Below are 22,572 nucleotides of genomic sequence, written 5' to 3'. Positions count from 1 at the left end.
TTGTAACTAGTTAAAAATTAGACATTCTACTACCATAGAAGGAAGGGAGAGGAGGCTAGTCTCTGCCACCTCACTTCACGACTCTGTCCAGCTGGAGCTACACTGGGCTCAATATTTGCTGTTAAAAAGCCTCTTGCAGTCGGGCGTGGCACTTTGGGAGGCTGAGGCGGGTGGATCACAAGGTCAGGAGATTGAGACCATCCTGGCTAACAAGGTGAAACTCTGTCTCTACTAAAAATACAAAAAAAAATTAGCTGGGCATGGTGGCGGGCGCCTGTAGTCCCAGCTACTTGGGAGACTGAGGCAGGAGAATGACGTGAACCCAGGAGGTGGAGCTTGCAGTGAACTGAGATTGCACCACTGCACTCCAGCCTGGCCAACAGAGAAAGACTCCGTCTCAAAAAATAAAAAATAAATAAAAATAAAAATAAAATAAAATAGGCTCTTGTTATCAGATACTCAGTAACTGAGGATACGTTTATACAAGCTCAAAATAATGGATCAGTTCGCTGGGATTGTTCTCTCTTGCCTAAGAGACCAAGCCACAGCCATACAGGAGTTTCCTCTTGAAGATAATGTATTTTGTCTCTTGAAGATAATATATTTTGGGACAAAGTAGATCAAGTCAAACAGGTGCTATTTTTATACTAGAGTCACCAGGTGAGATCCATCCTGGGAAACAGAATACAAATTAAGAAGCTAGGAGATAATTCCTATATGAAACTTAAAGAGGAGGAAAAGGGACAGAGAGTCAATGAAGGTCAACATTAAAGGCAGCAAGATGTAGTGGTTATGAACATGGCCCTGGGGTTAATTCGTGTGTATCAGAATTCTGGCTCCTCCAGATGTGAGAATGTGGCACACATTATATAATTTAATATATAATTTTACCTCAGTTTCCTTCTTTGTGAAACTGGAATAGAAATTGTAACTAACTCACTCATAAGCTTGTTATGAGGATTAGATTGTATAATGCCTATAAACACTTAACATTAGTACGACACATCATAAGCCCTCAATAAATGTTAACTATTATTAAAATGGGGTCTTTTAAATCCCCTATGGTCTGTTTTATTTAGCAAATAATCTTCCTCCATGATTAACTCTTTTTCAAGCTGGAAACTATGAATTAGATTGGCCAAAGAAAACAGAAGGAAGCAGCCAACCTGAAGAGCCAGTTTTTGCTCCACCATTCCTAGGACACACAGATGGGAAACTCAAAAGTTGCCAACCTTGCCCAAACAAATTCATGCCATGAGGCTTCTCCTGGATTAGTAAGCCCTGGCTAATTTCCTTGCCTGGGTAACTTATACAATGAGGAATAAGTCCAAACTCTTCTCCCAGTCAGTCCTGGAGAAATAAAAACCCTAATAAAAATAATTATAAACAAACCACAAGGAGGGTAACGCACCTTCCATTAAAGGCTATTGTGGGGTAGATGAAGTCTGTTGGGAAATGTGCAGCATGGCAGCAATATCTTGATAAATAAGCTAAGGCTGCAGTGTGCTCATGCTGATAACAAGCAGCATGGAATAACTGCCTCTTCTACAAAACCCTGGGATTTATGTCCAGTCTGCCTGCATTGAAAACCAGAGAATTAACTCATGAAACTCATATATCAACACATGCAGAAAAAGGAATCACAGTACAGAAATGAAATTAGCATGAAATTAGTTAGCTGTAGAACATAAATAAAGGTACTGACACTTTTCTGCATCTTCCATAGCAAATGTCTTTGGAGAACTCACAAAACTTGGACTATACCTGATGGCTCCTGTGATTTATTTCAGCATTTTCTATCCTAAGCAGGTTGTTTGCAAAGTCCTTCAAGTATCATTAAGACAAATCGGGAAACACAGATAATTCTTCAAGAGAAGAATATGATCATGGAAAGACACTGCTTGTACAGAGTATCCCCGTGTGTCAGTGTAGCCTCCAGAACAGTGTCTTGTATTTATTAATCCATTGCCACAGAGATTACTACAATCTGACTCAGAGTCCTAATTAATTTTTGGCACATTTTGAAATTGTGACTGTCGTTACCCAGGGAGCCTCTTAAATCAACCCCCCTTTTACTGCAGTTGCCTTTTTATGGTGTATATCACATTGAGAAATGGATTACAGGATCCTTAGCTTTAACTATCCTGCATTAGTTGATCGCGTACTATGGATGTGTATTGCACAGTTTATGAATCATAGGGGAGCTAGGGTATGGATGATAATTTAAACATGAAATTGGTGATGTCTGGGACCTGGTAGGAGGCAGCGAAATACAGGCAAAAGTCAAGGCAATGGGATGGAAAAATCAGATATTTATGACAAGCTTAAAATGAACTTGTTAGTGAAGTGTAGTATTTAGAAAGAGTCCTATCTCGTTATTCAAGGAGGTGATTTTTTTTTCATAGTACTCTGATCCTCTGATACTCTTGCTTCTTCTTCCCTTTTATGATCAGATCCCCTTCAATGTGCAAGTGGATATCTGGGGGCAATGGTGATTTAGTTCTATGAAGTCATACTCTGCATCTAAGATGAATGAAGATCACATATTTAACTTGTCCAATATGTAGACATACAGTGTGAGTCGGTAGATATGGGGTTTAACTAATTTCCTGTTATCAACTTGCTTTGGGAGCTGGATTAAATTGTTCAATGTATTAGTATCTCAGTTTCCTCACCTATGAAATAGGATAATAATAAATAATCTTTCTAATTCATGAGGTAAGAACCAAATAAGATCTTCTATTTTGCTCTACCTAAGACATTTGGGAGGCAAGAAGCAGACACCCACAAGGACACCTGGAGTAAAATGTTATTTGTTTTCAGGTCAGACACAGATGGGAATAGAAATTGCAAGGACCCTTCCTTGAGACAGCCAAAGCTCATCTCCCATTCCAAGCCCATGTGGTCTTACACTCCTGGCATCTCTCATTCTCTCTGCAAGTTGGTTCCATGCCTCACCTTCAAACCATGGCAACCCAGTGAGGTCCTCCCACATGTGGCCCACAGTGGTGACTCTAGACTTAAATCTATCTTAGGACCCTTCAGCTCAGCTACTATAGAAAGCCAACTTGCCTCCTTATTGTCCTTTAGATATGTCAAGCTCATTTCCACATCAGGGCCTTTGTATTCGCACTTCTTCAAATGCTCTTCTCCCAACTCTATGCATGGTTTGCTCCTTCACTGCATTTCAATCTCTGTTCAAATCTCATTCTTTTAAAGATAGCTTCCCTGATCACTCCACTTAGTATTACACCATCTGGTACTCTTTTCCCCTTATTTACTTTTATTTTCTTAATATCACCTATCATTATCTGGCATATATTTATTTTTTGTCTATTTCACCCACTAGAAATCAGGTCAATGAGTTGTTGTTGTTGTTGTTTTGCTGTGATATGTCCTTTGCTTTGAAAACTCCCTCACACCTAAGAGGAACTCAATAGATACTGATTAACTGTATATATCACGAATAAGTGAATGAATGTCTCATTGCCCCAGATTTGTAGTTTCAAATTTTTAAGAGAATTTTTAATGGATGCATTTCATAATTTTCAGAAAGACCATTTCATCAATTTCTGCTTATAGATTTCTATCCATGTGCCAGCTGGATAGTCTCATCAGGCAGGGTTGAGATGGGGCCATTTCACATGGTGCTGAGCACAGGCACTTAGAGCATGGATAGCTAAGGGAGGCAGATTCCTTAAGTTGGGGCTTGGATGGTACAATCCTGAAGGCACCTTGGGTCTCTTGGACGACCAGCTTAGCTCTGAAAGACACAGAGGCCATCTTCCTGTGGCTAAGAATCTCAAGGTCAGAAACTAGGCCAGATCCTACAAGTACTAGCTCTCTGGCCTTAGTTGTAATTGTCCTTAAACTTTTTATTTACTCTGCATTTTGTATTGAGTTTCCATGAGTAACTAATAACAGCAGTGGTTAATATTTTTGAGTATTCCTGATGAGTCTAACACTATGTGCATATTTATGAAGCTTAACTCCTGGGCTTCTCATAACCATCTTCTGAGGTAGATACTATGATTCACTTCATTTTGCAGATGAAGAAATATGAGAATAGAGAGAAAATAAAGTGCCTAATGTCACTTGGTGAGTAATTAATACAAACAGAATTTGTACCCAGTTAAGTCCGACTTTTCAGCCTTATTTAACAAGGTTATTTTAATCCACTCACTCCATTGTGGGACTTCCCAAGAAGTTCACATTTTCTTAGAAGTAACATTCTGATGAGGTGACACATACAAATATGATTTCAATAATAAAGTATTATGTGCAAGCTATTCCCATTAAACAAACATTTAAAATACATTAAATATACATTAGGGTCTGTGCAGTTCCACAGACTTAAGATCTAGTATTCTCTATGGCCTTTGCATCTCTTTTTATGGATGTGCATTAGAAATTACTTAATTTTTATGGCCCAGAATGGCAGGGTTTTTAATTAAGAAAGTCACCAATTTTTATAATAAGCAAATATCAAGCCCTAAAATGCTGCACTCCATATCATGCTTTCACTTTGGGTTTTGGCAATATGCCCTAACAATACGTGCAAAAAAAGTGTCTGAAAGAGTCCTAAATAAGTTAAGGTTTACACTCATACTAATGGCAACACATAACTTTGTTGGCTTTCTTGAGCTCTGTTTATAATAATAATATGAACACACAAGGTACAAAATAAATGTTTGAGAAGGAAAGAATTCATTGATGCCCCTTTACTTAGCATTTACCATATGCAAGGCACCACGTTAAACACTGAGAGATCCATGATACATAAAACAACATTCCAAATTCACCCTGAGCACTTTTTTCTGAAACACGAGAACAAACCTGAAAAGCCAGCGTGTGACTGCCCCAAATTTTGGTAATATCATACAGTGCAAGAAGAAATCAGGGATAGGTTTATCCCTTGAACTTATCTAGCTTCCCATTGCTAACCAGTAAGTTTTCATGGAATTTCTCTCTTTAAAACGGCTGTGTGTTTCAATTGCATTAAAATTAAGCAGGTGAGAATTTATTTATCCTTGTATACTAAAGGTTTAACAAGGACGAGAAAAAGGCCATATTTACAAACACCAATCTATGGACTGCAATTGTTTTGCATCTTTCAATAGGATTGTTAGTTCTATTTTTGTTTGTTTTTGCACGTGTGCTTTATACAAAAGACTCTGTAAAGTCTTGATTTCCATATTTCTGGTGAAGCTCTTCCAGGTCTTCATGGCCCCATACCCATCAATCATATGTGCCTCACAGATTTCCTTTGTCAGTAGTACATATCAGTATGATTAATGATTCAGTGTTCATACTCAGGAATCTGATTGGAGAACTGTCGTTTCATTTGTTGGAACGTATAATTCAAAAAGCATTGATGAAGTTGTCCAAAAAAAAGAGAGAGCAATGCAAGTCTGTCTTACTTATTATGAACAACAAAGCTTGGTAGCTTATTAGTGTAAATAGGCTCTCTATGCCAGTATATTCCCTGGGGATAAACTAAGTGATTGAGAGGGGTCGTTTAAGTTTTTAGAGTGATTACACATCAGCATTACATGGAAGCCCTATTACATGAAAGAGTGAGTATCACACCAGGTTGAAGGCTTCCTCATTGGTAGAATGAGGGCTCATGAGCTGTTTAGTAAAACCTTACTTTTGTTTTGTTTCTGACAGGGAGTACTAATTATTTACATACTTAAAATATTTATTTATTAATTATTAAATTAGCTATTTACTTATCTAAATTTATGTACTATTTATGTAAAAAATGATAGAGGGTTATTATTAAAAATAAGAAACATCAAATATGTTTTCAAACCCCCCCTGAAATCCTACAGTCCAAATGACTCTTGGTCTCACAGGAGGTCTTAAGAGTGACATAAGAAACTATAAAGTATCAAAATGCATTGAAGGTTTTCTAGAACCTTGCATTTACGCAATTCCTAGAAATCTGGTAAAAGGTGCATTTTAAGCTAGAACAGGTTTTAGTTTTGTGTTTTTTTGTTCTTCAATAAATTTTGTTTATATATCTGGCTATTATTTTGAGGGGAAACAGTTTGTTCTCACTGTTATACTTACCTAAATTTCAAACATATTAAAGATTACATTTTTTAAAAAAAGCAAAACTATAATATTATTTTGATAAAATGTTAGTATTTTAAAACCTTGGTTTTAGAAGGTCTTTTAAAATGTGTCAAAGCCCAGACTTTAAAAAATTTGGCTGAATATAATAGAAAACTTCAGTATATCAAAAATACAAACAAAAAGCTATTAATTCACAGATAAAATTACAAGAGAAACATAATGGGAAGAAATGACAACACATGATAAAGAATTAATTTTTAATATTCTAAAGGTGCTTACTCTTAAAAATTAATAAAAATGAGATAAAAAGTACAATAGAAGAATGTACAAAGAGAAATATTTCTTCATAAAATGGCCAAATCAGTAACACAGGCTTTGTGTTCAAAGTGTTGATAAGTGCATACGTCACTAATAAAGAATCTATAGTATATATTTTATTATTATTCTAGAAAAATTTCAGACAATCAGCAAATGGAATGAATTTTATTATCAATATGCCATAGAAATTCGGTCATCTAATTTTTCTAGCTTATGTTATGTTGAGCCTGCATGTGGTCTCTCTTCCTGGAGGAGGGACAGGATAAGACCAGCAATGTCCCATATGATTCCAAATGGAAGTCCAATAATGTCTTGGAGTTCACTACTTCTCATATCCAAACAGTGCTTTATCTACATTAATGTAGGTGTTTGTAATTTTAATATGGATATCAATGAGCAATCAGAGTTGTTCAAAATATAATTTTTGAATATACTTTTGTGATTGATAGTTATGCCCCAATCACTATGAAACTCAGATTATTATTAAAAAGAACCTTCCCCTCTTTCTTAGTACTAAATTCAGGCTCTTGTAGATCTTTCACAAGCTCTGCTTTGAGATCAGGTGGTGCTGTGGCATTAAAGTTGCAGGTTTCAGTCAAAAAATCCCAAAGCAGATCTGCAGTTTCATTACCATCAGTAAAGCAATCAGATATGTCCAAGGTGGACAAAAAGTCATAGCACTCATACTTAAGCCCTAGGTTGTCCAGCATCTGAGTGAGGTCATCTGATGTGACATATAGGCAGAGGTCATCCTGGGGTAAGCGTGATCCGTACTTTCTCCACAGCTTGTCCCAGCCACTGCTTCCTGTGCAATAAAACACAATTCATGCTTTCATTTATTCTTTCTTTCATTTGCAGTCTGCCAGAAAGTACACTAGATGCTTAGAATAGAACAAAATAATAATCTTGTCCTTTGTGCAGTTCATATTTCAAGGAGTAGGGGAGGAGAGAGAAAAATAAGTAAATATATGGTGATAAATGCTAAATGAAAAAGTAATCTGAATAAGTGCTAAGAGAGTTAAAGACTTTGATGGGTTGCTGTTTTAACTAGGGTGGTCACAGAATCTCTCTAATAACCTGACATTTGAGCAGAGACCTGACAGCAAGCCATGAAGATATCAGGGGGAAGATGACTCCAGGAGACAGATGAGCAGCTGCGAAGGACCTGAAGCAGGATGATACTTGGCCCATTAAAGAACTAGCCGGGAAGCCAGTGAAATTGGAGCTGAATGAGTGAGGGCAGAGGAGAAGGAGATTAGGTTGGAGGGATTAGGGGTGGGGAGTGGATGAAGGCACCAGATCACTTGGGGCCCAATGGGAAACCACCATAATGCTGTCTGATAGAACTTTCTGAACCAATGGACACGTTCTATATCTGCATTGTCCAGCAGGATTGCCACTCACCACTTGTTGCTGTGGAGCACTTGAAAGGTGGCTTAGGACTTGAGTTTCAAGTGTGACTGAAGATCTGAATTTTAAGTTGCATTCATTTAAATTAATTTCAGTTTCAACTTCACTACCAAAACATGGTTTCTGTATGGAACAGCACATGAGGATGACTCAATATGCATTTAATAAGGTCACTCTGGCCACACAGATGAGAAGAGAGTACTGGAGCATAAGGGCAGAGGTGGGGAGAACAGTGAGAAGGCTACTATAATCACCTGGGGATAGGTGGCGGCAGGTCCCACGGACCAGCGAGCTGGGAGGTGAAGAGAAGTGGTGGGAGTTTTTATGTATTATACTCCTAGATCCAACAAGGCTTGCCAACAGTTTGGATGTAGGATATGGGTAAATGGGAAGAATCAGTGATGACCGCAGTGATTTCTGCGTGGGGGCCTGAGAAGATAGAATTGCCATTATTGGAGAGGAGAAGAATGAGGGATGAGCAATTTTGTATCATCAGGCCTCTGGTTTCAGGAATATAGATTTGAGATACCTAGTGGACATTCAGGTGGTGACATGAGAAAGGTAGTTGTTAGTCTGGAATTCAGACAAGAGTCTTTAATAGTAAAAATTAAAATGGAAAAAAAGAGCACAGTAATGATGATTTACTCAAATAAATGATTTTTTACTCTCTTCTCTATATAAAAAAATGATGCTGCCTTGGACTGACAATAACTAGGTGGATTTCGCCGGGCGCGGTGGCTCAAGCCTGTAATCCCAGCACTTTGGGAGGCCGAGACGGGCGGATCACAAGGTCAGGAGATCGAGACCATCCTGGCGAACACGGTGAAACCCCGTCTCTACTAAAAAATACAAAAAACTAGCCGGGCGAGGCAGCGGGCGCCTGTAGTCCTAGCTACTCGGGAGGCTGAGGCAGGAGAACGGCGTAAACCCGGGGGGCGGAGCTTGCAGTGAGCTGAGATCCGGCCACTGCACTCTAGCCCGGGCGACAGAGCCAGACTCCGTCTCAAAAAAAAAAAAAAAAAAAAAAAAACTAGGTGGATTTCTATAAATCTTGTCCCCAAGTTCAGAATACCCTTTAGCAATGTTTGTAGTATTTAACTGAAATTCTAACCCTGCAGAGAAGCTACGGAATACCTTATCTGAGGGAGACAGACATGAACTGAACTCTTCTTCTGATGCTTTATGAATGAGATGAGGCTTGTGAGATGAGCCTCTCAGAACTTAAATTTCCTCATCTGTAAAATGCGGATTATCTTACTTACCTTGAATACAACTACAAGCATTACATGAGATAATTTAAGTGAATTATTGTACAATGGTAAGCAGATGAAAGATGTGTAATAAGTGCTTATAAAATACATGAATTAGTCTGCTAGTGTATTTCCACTGATCGTAATCTTGAGACTAAAAAAGCAAACCTGCTATTCAGAAATCTACAATAATAATGAATTTCTATTTATAGGCCTTCTAATACATGCATATTACATACACAGTCAGTACAGGCAGTAATAAAGAGCATGGTCTCTAAAACCCAATTGCCTGAGTATGAAGCCTGGCTTTCCCTCTTACCAACTTTATGAACCTGTGTCTCAGTTTTATCATCTGTAAAACAGGGGTGATAATATAATTCATTCATAGACTGCTACAAGGATTCACTGAGCTAATAAAGTAAAGGCCCTTAGAACCATGACACATTAGTTAACATTACTGAAGTGTTAAACTGGATTTGGCAAAAGCAGTATAAGAGATAACTTATACTTTCTTTGTGCTTCTAGGATTAAATGTCTTGAGCTACTTTTGGTTCCCAAGTCCCCTTTATGATTTAGTGAGAGTAACTGACTCTCCAGAAAAATACACAAACAATACATACCCCCACAGTTCTGCATATGATTATAGAATGCTCAAAGACCCTTGACTCTCATGCATGGATTAAGCTAAAGTTCCCAGATTTAATTCAACCCAAGAGATGAACCAAGACAAAGAATAGGCTAAATAATAAATAGCCTAGGATAATTGATGTTCTACTTATATTTCAGAAGAGGGGGAGGTAACTGTAGGATATGCTCTAGGAGAAGGTGGAATTGGAATGAAGTAGAAAGAATAAAACTTCCATTCAATGAAAATAAATGAGGGTTGTGAGCATTTATTAAAAAATCTTTTATTCCAAAGACAGTGAATTGTCTTCCTAAATAAGAGTTTGCCGGCAAACAAGATATGACAAGAAAATCAGCATTTCAGTGGCTGAAGAGAGGCTCTGTTAACATCATTATTATATTTTTAACCTGGCAGAGAAAAAAGAACCAAACACTAACTGCAGAAAATGTGCTGGTGTCAGTGATGTGACTTGGTGCCATTTCTGAGCTGAGCAATTATGCACTTCCAGACTGATGCATTATAATGGCTCTCGGTGGGCACAACATATGGTGTTACTTTTGTTTTCAACATGATATAAACCAGATTTTTTTTTCACTGCATTAAAAATAACACACAATGATTTGCCTCCTTCCTTACTCAGGTAAGGAGAGGACACACAGAAAGCTTCGGTGATCTCCTTCTGGCTCATCTCCCTTAACCAGACAGGCTGCCTTTTAAATAGCAACCCTCCCAATTGATGTTTGGCTATAACATTTGCAGAAAAAACATTTATTTGATACAATTTTACTGTGGGATACTCCACATTTTTTTAAAGAAATCCAACTCTCTTGTTCTTATGTCTCTTCTTTTTTATCCCCAGATCAAATTTCTTTCATCTCCATTATCAGGAACTTCTACTAGTTATCACTAAATGACTATCTCTTGAGTTGGGGTAATTCTGTAATAGATATTTACAAACACAGAGGAAAGGTTGATTTCCATCAAGCAACATAAATTTCAATAAGCTGACCAGTAAATGTTGTCATTTAATTCTGATTTCAATTTATTTTTCTTTCCCTAATTAGTTTTAGTTGTTCTTCATTGCTTTTGTCTGGCTGCTTCCATTTGCTCTGTGTGTTTGTGTGTGTGTGTGTGTGTGTGTGTGTGTGTGTGTGTGTGTCTTTTTTATTGAGTCTTTGATTCTTATTTATTAAACTCCATCTGCAAATATCCAGAGATTCCTGTGTTCTCTGATTTCATCAAGTCAGTTTTAGCTGAAATATGCTCTTTTTCCTTGGATGTATGTTCAGAGCTTATTGTAGTTCTGATATCATAGGGCAGAAATAATAAACAATTAGTTCAATTAAAACATGTTTACTGAGTATTGTCTCTGTGCTAAAGTTTTTACAAAGATCTAGGAACAGAGATGAATCTCCCTATATGCCTCCCTGTATACCATGAGTACTCAGTTTTGTGCATTGCAGAGCAGCTATGGATGACAATATTACCCTGCAACAAATGAACATACACAGAAGCATCTTCCCTTTTAGGTAGTTATGAGGCAAATTCCACTGAGAAAGTGACCCAAAGAATCTTGATAAAAACAGAACCTAGTGTAAACCAATGTGGTATAGATATTCCAAGTTCTAGGTCAATATTCAACTTTAGGAAATGTTTCAATCTGTCGAGTGAATGAAAAATGGGGTTTAAATAATTATTTTGTTCACTGACATCGATATGAAAATGTCTGATTGGAAATTTCTTGGGATCAAATTTGTTCCCAATGTTGGAAACTAGATTTTATCTATTTTTCCAAAAGCTAACCAATATATTTGTATTGGGTATGTTAATATAACAAAGCAACTATTGCTATTTTTTAAAAATAGGAAACTACAGTCACCTTCATCATATACCTTATCTGAGGGAGACAGACATGAACTGAACTCTTCTTCTGATGCTTTGTGAATGAGATGAGGCTCATCTCAGGGAGGGGAGCAAAATAATTTATCTCAGGGAAATGTATTGTTGTTAAGCCAAGTTCATGTATGCACAGGTTTATCTAGGTGACAGAAATAGAATAAAAGGGAATTAAACTACTCTATAAGAGGGTTGCTGGGTCAACTGGTAGTTCTTCTTTTAACTCTCTGAGAAATTGCCATACTGCTTTCTACAGTGGTTGAACCACTTTACACTCTCACCAACAATGTATAAGTGTTCCTTTTACTCCACAACCTCATCAGCATCTGTTATTTTTTGTCTTTTTAATACACAGTCATTCTGACTGGTATGAGATGGTATCTCATTGTGGTTTTGATTTTCATTTTGCTAATGATCAGTGATGCTGAGCTTTTTTTCAAATGTTTGTTGGCCACATCTCTGTCTTCTTTTGAGAAGTGTTTATTCACGTCCTTTGCCCACGTTTTAATGGGGTGGTTTTTCTCTTGTAAATTTAAGTTCATTATAGATGATGGATATTAGACCTTTGTCAAATTCATAGTTTGCAAATATTTTCTCCCTTTCTGTAGGTTGTCTGTTTATTCTGTTGATAGTTTCTTTTGCTGTACAGAAGCTCTTAAGTTTAATTAGATGCCATTTGCCAATGTTTTTATTGCTTTTGGTGTCTTTGTCATGGAATCTTTGCCTGTTCCTATGTGCAGGATGGTATTGCCTAGGTTGTCTTCTGGGTTTTTATAGTTTTGGGTAGTCTTTAAGCCATAGTGAGTTGATTTTTATATAGAGTATAAGGAAGGAGTCCAGCCTCAATCTTCTGCATATGGCTAGCCAGTTATCCCAGCCCGATTTATTGAATAAGAAGTCTTTTCCCCATTGCTTGTTTTTGCCAGCTTTGTCAAAGATCAGATGGTTGTAGGTGTGTGGCCTTATTTCTGGTTTCTCTATTCTGTTCCATTGGTCTATGTGCCTGTTTTTGTACCAGTACCATGCTGTTTGGTTACTGTACCCCCCTATAGTATAGTTTGGAATCCCATTACTGGGTATATACCCAGAGGAATATTAATCATTCTATCATAAAGACACATGCACATAAATGTTCATTACAAGATTATTCACAATAGCAAAGACATGGAATCAACCTAAATACTCATCAGTGACAGACTGGTTAAAGAAAATGTGATACATATACACTATGGAACACTATGCAGTCATAAAAAAATAAAATGAGATCATATCTTTTCCGGGGACATGGATGGAGCCAGAAACTATTGGCCTTAGAAAACTAACGCAGAAACAGAAAACCAAATACTGCGTGTTCTCAATTATAAGTGGGACCTTAATGATGAGAACTGATGAACACAAAGAAGGAAACAACAGACATTGAGGTCTACTTGAGGAAGGAGGGTGGGAGGAGGAAGAGGAGCAGAAAAGATTATGATTGGGTAGTGGGATTAATACCTGGGTGATGAAATAATCTGTTTAACAACCCCCCTGCCACTGGACACGTTTACCTATGTGACAAACCTTCAGATGTACCCCCGAACTTAAAATAAAACTTAAAAAAGAGGGTTGCAATAGAAAGTGAGGAGGTGGCATCTCAGCACTGAACTAAGAGGATATGAGGGAAGGCTGAGAGAAGTTATGAGAGCAGGTTCAATGGAAGGGAGTCCAGACTGAGCAAGAGAAAGGTGAGAAAGAGTCACAGTGGGACCTTAATGCTGAATTCTGTTCTTTGTTCCTCTTTCTCCCCCACAGGTCTCAACATCTGTCAAAAGCAAGAACGGTGTTTTGGAGAAGGAAGGAGGTAGGACTATGTCCATGTTTAGGGCAATGTGAAATAAGATGAGAAAGGGCAGTTGCAGTACATGAAAGATTTAGAGAGAAGAAATCAAAAGTTGAACTTGGAGCAGGCAGTGGATGGCAATCATCAGGAGCATTTAAGTCTGACCTCAGGAATCCTCAGGAGTAAAGGAATGGTGATGAGGGGATGGATTACCCAAGTTACTTGAAATGAGAGCTCCATCATTTACTCTGGATGTTTAAGAGTTAAGTATGACGTGCCCATAGGACTGGAGAATCTGGGGACATTCCAGTTATACTAAATTGATGACAATGATCAACATAGTTCACAATTCTATTTCTCTTTTCAGGTAGAATTATTTTTCACTGCAAAGTAATCATTAATGTGAAAAGCGGGTTTTTTAAAAAAATTAACTTATATTTAATTAATTTATTTACTTAGCATTCTGACAAATAGAGGCAAAAAAAGCCAAGACATTCTTAGCTTTAGGAGAAAGAGAAGCAGAAAACCCCAAATAAAATATCTAAATCTTTCTTCTACTTTTGCTAAGTGGTTTTTCTTTTAGGAAAAAATGGATGGCTATAGCTGTGTAAATCTCTTCTAAGAAGTGCATATGGTAAAGGAAGGAGATCATCAAAATCTCTTTAATAATCTGTCAAATGTTATTCATTGCATTCTTATGTCTATTAACAATGTTTTCCTCTTTGGAATAGCTGTCTCCTGTGCTATAAGCAGTAATGAAGAATTGTTAACTGCATATTGAGAAAGTGAATAAAACATTTCCATCATCAAATACATTGATTAAATAATTTTTGACTCAAAATACTTTTCAAAAAAAGCTAACTGATTTTTGAGTCTTTACTCCCTTTCTTTTGATTTTTTAAATTATGAGTGTTTATTTACAGATGGTACTCATGAACCACATATATGAAAAGATGTAACATAATGCAGATATGGTTATCCAGAAATAGCCCTTGAATAAACTGAGATGCAGAGACCAAATTCACATAGCTAGAAGTGCCTCAGTATTCTTGCTCCATGTATTAACATACAACACATTTCATTGAGTTCATTTTGGTCTTCAAGCTTCTTGATGCCAATAATCATCAATTAATTCATTCATGACACAGCCAGCAGAATACTGTAGCCATAAGGGCACTTAGTCACTTCTCAGTTGCATGTGGACTATTCATGCTCCCTTCTAAACTTCAGGCTGGCTTTGTCTTATTGGTAATATACACTCATAGATAGCTAACTTTTGGGTGCTCAGATACTTAACTTCTGAAAATATGTTGGAATAAACCAAGTATAAATAAAAGATTAGATCTACCATTGAGATGAAACATATTCTAAGATAAAAAATATATGACTTCTCAATGAATTGTTATTTCTGTCTACAATACTTTTTCTATATGATTGATGAATATCATCAAGAATAGGTTGCCTACAATGTTGATAACTAAGTTTACTTTGCAATTCTAAATGCAGTTCATAGCACTTTATTAGTTCAGAGAGAGGTTAGTAAGATGAATCCAGTTTCCATAAGCCCTTCTAAACGGGAAGTGAGACCTCTCCCACATGAATGAGTATTTTTAATGAATTAGAGATAAAAATAGTGTATCTAAATGTTCCCTTGGCGGAGAGGTTGTGCATAGGAGCTCTCTATTGCCAAACTTTCACATAAGGTCAAACCCAGGATTACAAGCTATAACCATGTTTGCCATCTTTAAAGCAATTCTTCATATTTAAGAACAAATCAATTTTTTGACATACAGTGCCCAAGTATGGGGTCTGGTATAACTTTAGGGAGACAGAGTCTGTTGTGTATCTAAAATCAACCCATAAGTACTGGTGGACAATCGATAAAGATTGCTGAATGAAAGAAGTCATAAATACTGTCCTCAACAATGTCAATGTTTCATTATCTAAAAATGTTTACTTGTGTTCTCTGTGTGATACTAGATCCCTGCCAGCAACTGGTCATGCTCACATGCCTCGCTAGAAATAAAACACCAACACAAAACACAACAAATGAACTGTTTTTGATAGGCATTTGAAAAAACCTATAGCAAGCAGTGTTGATCATGGCTCTAAGAATGCAAGTTAATTAAATTTGATGATATCTGAAATACTTAAACCTTTATTTATTAATAAACATCACAGAGGGAAAAGAAACATTCAAATGGCACAAAGTAGGTAAAATAAACGTTTACTATTTTTGGTCTCATTTAAAATCTTTTGTCAGTTGAATTTACTCTAAGCTTTATAAAAAGGATTCTTATATAGAAGAGAAAGACATATTTTACCAAAAGAAAGAAATAAACAAATGTTTAATTCCATTATACCTTCTAAATTGAGAACTGTTGTGAATAACTTCCCTAATACTGTGAAAATTAGCTGGTGATGATTAGAGGCCAAGGCAAGAATTTCATAATGAAGACAAAATACATAAGCTTCTTTCAAACACAGGGGTCCATGCATACATGTACTATTGCTGTTTTTAAATTCAGGCTGAATGAAAATAACTTACCTGACACAACAATAATGAGAATCTTAGCATTGGTACCTAAGAGACTATGGAAGAATTTCAGGGTAGCGGGGATGTCTTTTACATAATACAGCATCTAGAAATGAGGAAAAAGAGAAATGAGATGCTTCTTTATGTTGAAGTCTTTATTGCTTGGGCTAGATGCTCCTAGAAAGTTTGATTTTCTAGTTGAGTTAATTTTTATTGAAGAAAACACTTAAGAAATTTAAAAATAAAAGACGTTGCATGAAGACATAGAACAATAATGTGAGAAAATATTTGGGGAAATGGAAAAGTATGGTATTTGTTCAACTAGAGTCAAATGATTTTAAATTTACTCTTTCTGGCTTCCATAGCATAGACATTTATAGCTGGAGACACTTAGTCACCATTCCACATGGGGACATGAATCCTATGCCTATTCTATAATTCGTGAATTGCAGTTCTTCTGGGAGAAAATGGTTTCGGCACCATAAAAACAGATCCCATTTCATGGACCGTTGCTTTACAATTAAGCCCTTTGCACTAGCTTCTCCATATGCTCACAGATGCTTTTTTAAAATCACAGAAAATGTGACAGGCTCTGATGATGACAGATTCTGTAAGAAGTTGGACTAAATAAAGCATGAGGTTATCTGCTTGGCCACAGGGTGTTTAGGGGTCAGGCCACCCATTTTTAATAATTATGGACCAATCTCTAGTGAAGTACAGGCCTTTCTACCCAACACAGAGCTTGGACTTAGGTATTGACAATGGGAAATTGTTCCCCATGGCTGGCATCTTTGGACCCCACCCCCATAGACACTTCTTATATCTCATCTTCAACTTTGTTGGACAAGAATTCAATGTTCCAAATAGCCTGTCCTTAGAGAACTCATTGCACAAAAGAAAAGTACTTTAGCTATGCTTCTTTCATATGAATGAATGAAATAAAATGGACCTGACCTGTGCATGGCTCATGGTATCTTAGGGACCACACTCCACATTTTCCACCACAGGGACCATAGGCAGGTACCCAAATATAGCAAATCAATATGATGACTAATAATCTGCAATATGACCTGGCTAGAAATGTAGAGGTGGCCCATAGAAGATCCCTTAAATTTTTCTCAAAGACAGTGAAATTTTCTGAATTGACATTGAGGTTGTAAAAGTATCATGAGTGTGTGAGGACTATAGTGAGTAATAGAGAGGCACAGATGCTGCACAGAAAAATGGGGCATAGACAGAGATGGAGAGAGAAGAACAGGATAGAGATGCAGAGGGAAACAGAATTGCTGTAAGAAAGAAGGAATAAACATGGAAGTTTTAAGAGAAATAGGAAAGAGAAGTTGATTCCCGAAATCAAAACATTTATAACAGAGAAAAGAATAGGATCCAGGGTTAAGCAGAGGGAGTGTTTTTTGATAAAAGGAGGTTTTTGCAGTAAGATGGAAGAAGGAGATGGTGCACAAATGCAGTTATGTTTGCAAAGTTAGTAGGTGAAAAATGAGTTTCTATCTCGTAGTTTCTATTTTCTCTATACATTGTGAAGTGAGGTCATCGGTTCAGAACGAATGATCTGGGAGAGACTGCAGGAGTAGTAAGGAGAGAGGGGAGTTATAAAACAGTTATGTGAGGAAGTGGGAACAAAAGCAAATCTGGTAGAGAAATATCTTGGCATCCTGGACAGTGAAAAGTACTACCTGACAGGCAAAAGATTTCATCAGCTAAAGAAGCAGAGACATAGAATTGCCTGTATATGACAAAATCGGAGTATTTCTTCCTTTGACTTGTAGTAAGTTTATTCTTTTGGGGTGACTATCGTAGACCAGGAAGAAAAATAGTGTTTTGTTGTTAATCAAGTGGTATTGCCAAAATATGTACATTTCCCGATGGTAACCAGCTTCCAAAACCCATACATCCCTTATGCTATTCAGAAATATTAGTTATCTCTGGAAATCCAGCCCCATGTTACCTACTTAATAGTCACTCCTTTTCTATAACATGTGTGAGTCAGTTTGTTGGATCTGGATGATGGAAGTACAAATTTATTGAACTGAGGCATCATTTAATCTGCCCCTTCGACGATATGTCCACTACAGAAACACTCTGGGACATTGGTCCACCCAAACCTTTAGAGTCACTAGAGAATATGTTATGATGTTATCATTCTCAAATCTCTATATAAACATTCAATGATATAAAAATAAATTAAAGACTGGGTGCAGTGGCTCACACCTATAATTCCAACACTGTTGGAGGTTGAGGTGGGAAGATCACTTGAGCCCAGGATTTCAAGACCAGTCTGGGCAACATAGTATGGCCGCAGCTCTACAAAAAATAAAAAAATTAGTTGGGTGTGGCGGTGCACACCTGTGGTCTCAACTAACCAGGAAGTTGGAGTGGGAGGATTGCTTAAGCTCAGGAGGTTAAGGCTACAGTGAGCTAAGATCATGCCACCATGCTCCAGCCTGGGTGACACAGTGAGACTCCCATCTCAAAAAAAGAAATAAGAATTAAGCCAACATTTTTAACAATGGATAACTGTAGATGTATTTTGATTAGAGAAAACTGGTTTTTTGAATGTTAAAGAGAATCTTAGTATTATAAACATCTTTATCCTTTATTTGGGCATATCATAGTCACTTGTAAAATTAGAAATCAGAAGATTTTCATTTTCCTTTTGAAAGTTAGAATAGTAGGTATTCATTATATACACACACACACATATATATATGAAAAGTCTTCTTTTTATAATACATATTCTTACCTGAATCATATGAATAAAGTCCCACTTTTGAACCTCCTTTTTCTCCAACATTCTTCTTTGATATTCAGATGATGTCTCGTTATGCCAAGCAAACTTTACATTCTCAAGGTTTGATGTCTTGGCTACAAGCTCTAAAATACAGAGAAGAGGTGACACACCATCAATTTTAATTGCAAATGTGGAACCCATTTCCATATATAATTTTAATGTAATCAATGTTATATACAAACAGATAGAAAGAACATTTTTCTTTCTTATGTCTGGGAGACCAGAGAGTTCATACTGTTTTTTTTCTAGTATTTAATGAAATTAGAGGTGAAAGAAAGAGTCAGTAAGAAATAATTACAAGAACCCTGGGCAGACACAGGCTATATTGTCTTAGTATTAATGAAGAATCAACTGGTGAATTTTATCAATGGAAAGTGAATTGGAAAGAGATGATATGTTTGTATAATTCAGGAGTAGGCAAACCACTGTCCAGGGACTATATCTAGCCTGCTACTTATTTTTGTATGAACTGCAAGCTAAAAAGTTATATTGTTCTACTTCCTGACTTTGTGTCACTGCCATTCATGTTTCACGTCATTATATTTTTGAATGATTTAAAAAAACAAAAGAAGGATGCTATTTCATATGTGAAAATGATATGAAATTCAAATTTTAGTGTTTACAAATAAAGTTTTATTCAAATACAGCCACGCTCATTAGTTTACCTTTTTTTGGCTGCCTTTGTGGTACATGGCAGGTTGATTAGTTGTGACAGAGACTGGACTGACCTTCTGAGTCTAAAATATTTACTATTTGGTCTTTGCCAGGAAAAGTTTGTGAACTTTTGCTGTAACCCACTAAACATAAGCTCTTTAAGGTTGGTTTAAATAATTCTGGATCAATGAATGAATCTCTATCTAAGCATAAACATCAAAAGGTAATCATTGGTGACAACTGGGGAATGGATTAAGTGTCAATAGAAAAGGGAGTTTATTATTCACTGTTCACATTTTGAGATGTTTAGTCATGCCTGCCAAGAACTAATTCAGTTCTTCTCCCACTAAGCTTGCGAAAAGCATACCACAGTAACTATATTATTAATCATTCAAGGGAACTATTTGAGTTAAGTCTTTTGGGATAGGATCTGGGGTAGAGGACCAGGAGTTACAGGTACCTTTGTATTTCGCAATTTGTTCAGCACTTGGCTCAACAACTTCATTGTTGATACAAACCCTTGGGTATTGAGCCTGAACTTTGGAGACAATTTGAAGATCAATTTCACCTGGAAGATAAACATATGGAACAGGTCACATCATTCCAGCAAGAAATGATTAAAAACAATTTTAGCTGATTTATTATTTGCCCTACCTTTACTAGGAAAGCCTAGCATAAATAAAGAATAATGTTCAACTGCTGCCCCGCCATGAGGCCTGTGATGCTGAACAGCTAGGTTTTAAGTAGGCATAGTAATGTGACTCAAGGAGGGCTGTGAGTGCCATTCATTCGTTCATATGACCTTTAACATCTATCACTATATTTCATCAAATCAAAGGTGCTGTTGGTCTTTGCCAGGAAAAGTTTGTGAACTTTTGCTGTAACCCACTAAACATAAGCTCTTTAAGGTTGGTTTAGGAACCAACCTTGTAGAAGGAAATTAACCCTTATTTTTGTTTCACCAAGTTATAAAAAAAGCCACTGTCAATTATAATTTTAAGATTTTATCAACTGGACAGCATAACAATATCAGAGGTATTAAAATATGAAAAAAAAATGCACCTCAGAATTGGTAGAGTAGGCTAGGCCAGAAGAGTACAAGAAAAAAAAGTCAGATTAAAAAGGGGTACAAATAAGTCAGGTAAAATAAAGAAGAAAAACATGTCAGATATCTGCCCTTATAAACACTGTTATCTGTGACACAGACACAGAAATAGCCCTGGCTCAGTTGAATCAAGGTAGGAAAGGGGAAGAGAACATGTGGGGAGAGGACGAGAGATGAGGCCAGCGTGATGGTGCTTCATGGGGAAAGATCACTCGTGAACTCTGTCACTCTCAGGGTAAATGGGAGTTAGCCCAGAAACTGGGGAGAAGTGAGGGATTGCAGATACAGGGGACAAGATGACAGACACACACGCAGAAAATAAAAGAGTGTATTTGGAACTACTAGCAGTCTGGATTTCTTAGAATATGGAGCAAGGCAGGGCCTCCAAGCAAGAGGTGATTCCAGAAAGGTATGGTGAGGTGACTATGAGCAAGGCAGATATTTATTCATACTTATATTATTCATATTATTATATGAATATAATATAATAATTATATTATTCATATATATTATTCATATTATACCATGTTTCAGGCACTGCACTAGGCTCTACAGAATGATTATAAGAAGGGTCAGTAGATACGTGCCCTGGTGAAAATTCAGCCTGTAAGGGATAGTGTAAGAGAGATGACAATAATCAGATGGACTTGAGTTTTAAACCTGTCTTCTTCACTTACTCGGTGTATACGACTTTGGGCAATTTGCTTTACCTCTCCAAGCTTCATTTTTTTAATTAGAAAAATAAAAATAATAATAGTAACTAATTTATTAGTTGTGAGGGTTAAATGAAGTAATGCATATAATGCACAGTGCAAAATAAAGTTGGCACTGAATAAATGTTAGCTGTTCATTATTTTTATTGTTATCTTGAGTCCATCTCTTGAAAATACTTCTTCTCTCCCTATTGCTGATACCTCCAACTTATGTTTTGCACTTTTATTCAATTACGTTATGATGTTGACCTTCATTAAAATGGAAATACCTCCTGGCAAGATTAGCATAGGAAAATGATGTTAGTCTTTAACATTTGGCATAAATGACATTAACAGAAACTTTCCAAGGTTGCACATGGCAGGAAGCAAAAGCAGAGGTCATAGGACTGGGAGGTCTGGAAGGAAACAGATGAGGAAAATAAACCAGGAACAGAAGATGCTAGACTAGGAAAAGACAGTGGTCCAGGAGCATATGAGAGTCCCAAGTACTGGCAATAGGAGATGGCATACATGGTGCGTGTGGAGGGAAGGAGGAAGAGTGGGAAGGAAGCTGAAATAGAGTATGAAGTCACTTATGTGACCATTTTCTTCACAGCCAGCCCTACCTACTTAAAATCATGTATTTCTTCATTGATAACTATAGCTGCCATTTATTATTGGCCACCTACTAATTGCTAAACACTGTGCTAGGCTCTTCACCTGGAACATCTCATTAATCCTGACAGCAAGTTCCATGATATTATTAATATTCCCAACTGGATTAGGTGATTTGAGTATGTTGACATTCAAGGGATATTGATATACCTGAAGTTTAAGTCACATTGGTCTAAATCTACAATATTTGTTCTTCTAACTACTTCATATAAGAAGTACAAAGATAACAAATACTAAAAAGACATGAAAAACCTTTAATTCTTCTGTTCAGCAACCATTTTGAAGGGAAAAAAGATAACTAAGACAAAAGCCTGATAAGAATAGCTGTGGGCTAATGGGAAATAGATTCTAGTTTGCCCCCAAAAGACTAGAGACCAAAATTTTCTGTTCTTGCCTCATATTAACCTAGTCACACATTTTAAATGAAAAATTTGAGGATCTCAAATTTGACATTTTGAAAAAGATAACTGAAGTGCAATTATATTCCCTCAGGGCTTGATGAGCTCTCCTCCAAAGATGGACTTAGACATTTCAGGTTGGCCTGGTTGGCAAAATATATCTAGCACAATCTGGAACATGTTCACAGCCAGGCAGTCCCTCTTCCTGGGGCACTGATAGAGGACACAATGCTAGAATCACAATTGACATACAGAAACCATTGGTTTGCATAACAGCCTGTAGAGTGTAAGCCCATGTGTGCTG

At 36.9% G+C, this 22,572-nt stretch overlaps 1 protein-coding gene across 1 annotated transcript in view; it reads right to left on the bottom strand.

Annotated features, from left to right (window-relative positions):
* Positions 1 to 6,324: 6,324 nt before the first annotated feature.
* LOC105498647 (histamine N-methyltransferase-like) overlaps positions 6,325 to 22,572 on the bottom strand; it is a 50,080-nt gene continuing 33,832 nt past the window's right edge. The window contains exons 3-6 of the mRNA XM_071072677.1: positions 19,859 to 19,966; positions 18,697 to 18,827; positions 15,948 to 16,041; positions 6,325 to 7,204 (exon numbers count right to left, since the gene is read on the bottom strand). Coding sequence (XP_070928778.1) covers positions 6,849 to 7,204; positions 15,948 to 16,041; positions 18,697 to 18,827; positions 19,859 to 19,966 — 689 coding nt within the window. The 3' untranslated portion in view covers positions 6,325 to 6,848. The remainder of the gene's footprint in view (positions 7,205 to 15,947; positions 16,042 to 18,696; positions 18,828 to 19,858; positions 19,967 to 22,572) is intronic.

This window comes from Macaca nemestrina, chromosome 11, assembly GCF_043159975.1.
Source record: "Macaca nemestrina isolate mMacNem1 chromosome 11, mMacNem.hap1, whole genome shotgun sequence".
Lineage (NCBI taxonomy): Eukaryota > Metazoa > Chordata > Mammalia > Primates > Cercopithecidae > Macaca > Macaca nemestrina.
This window is presented reverse-complemented; position numbering and strand designations above follow the sequence as displayed.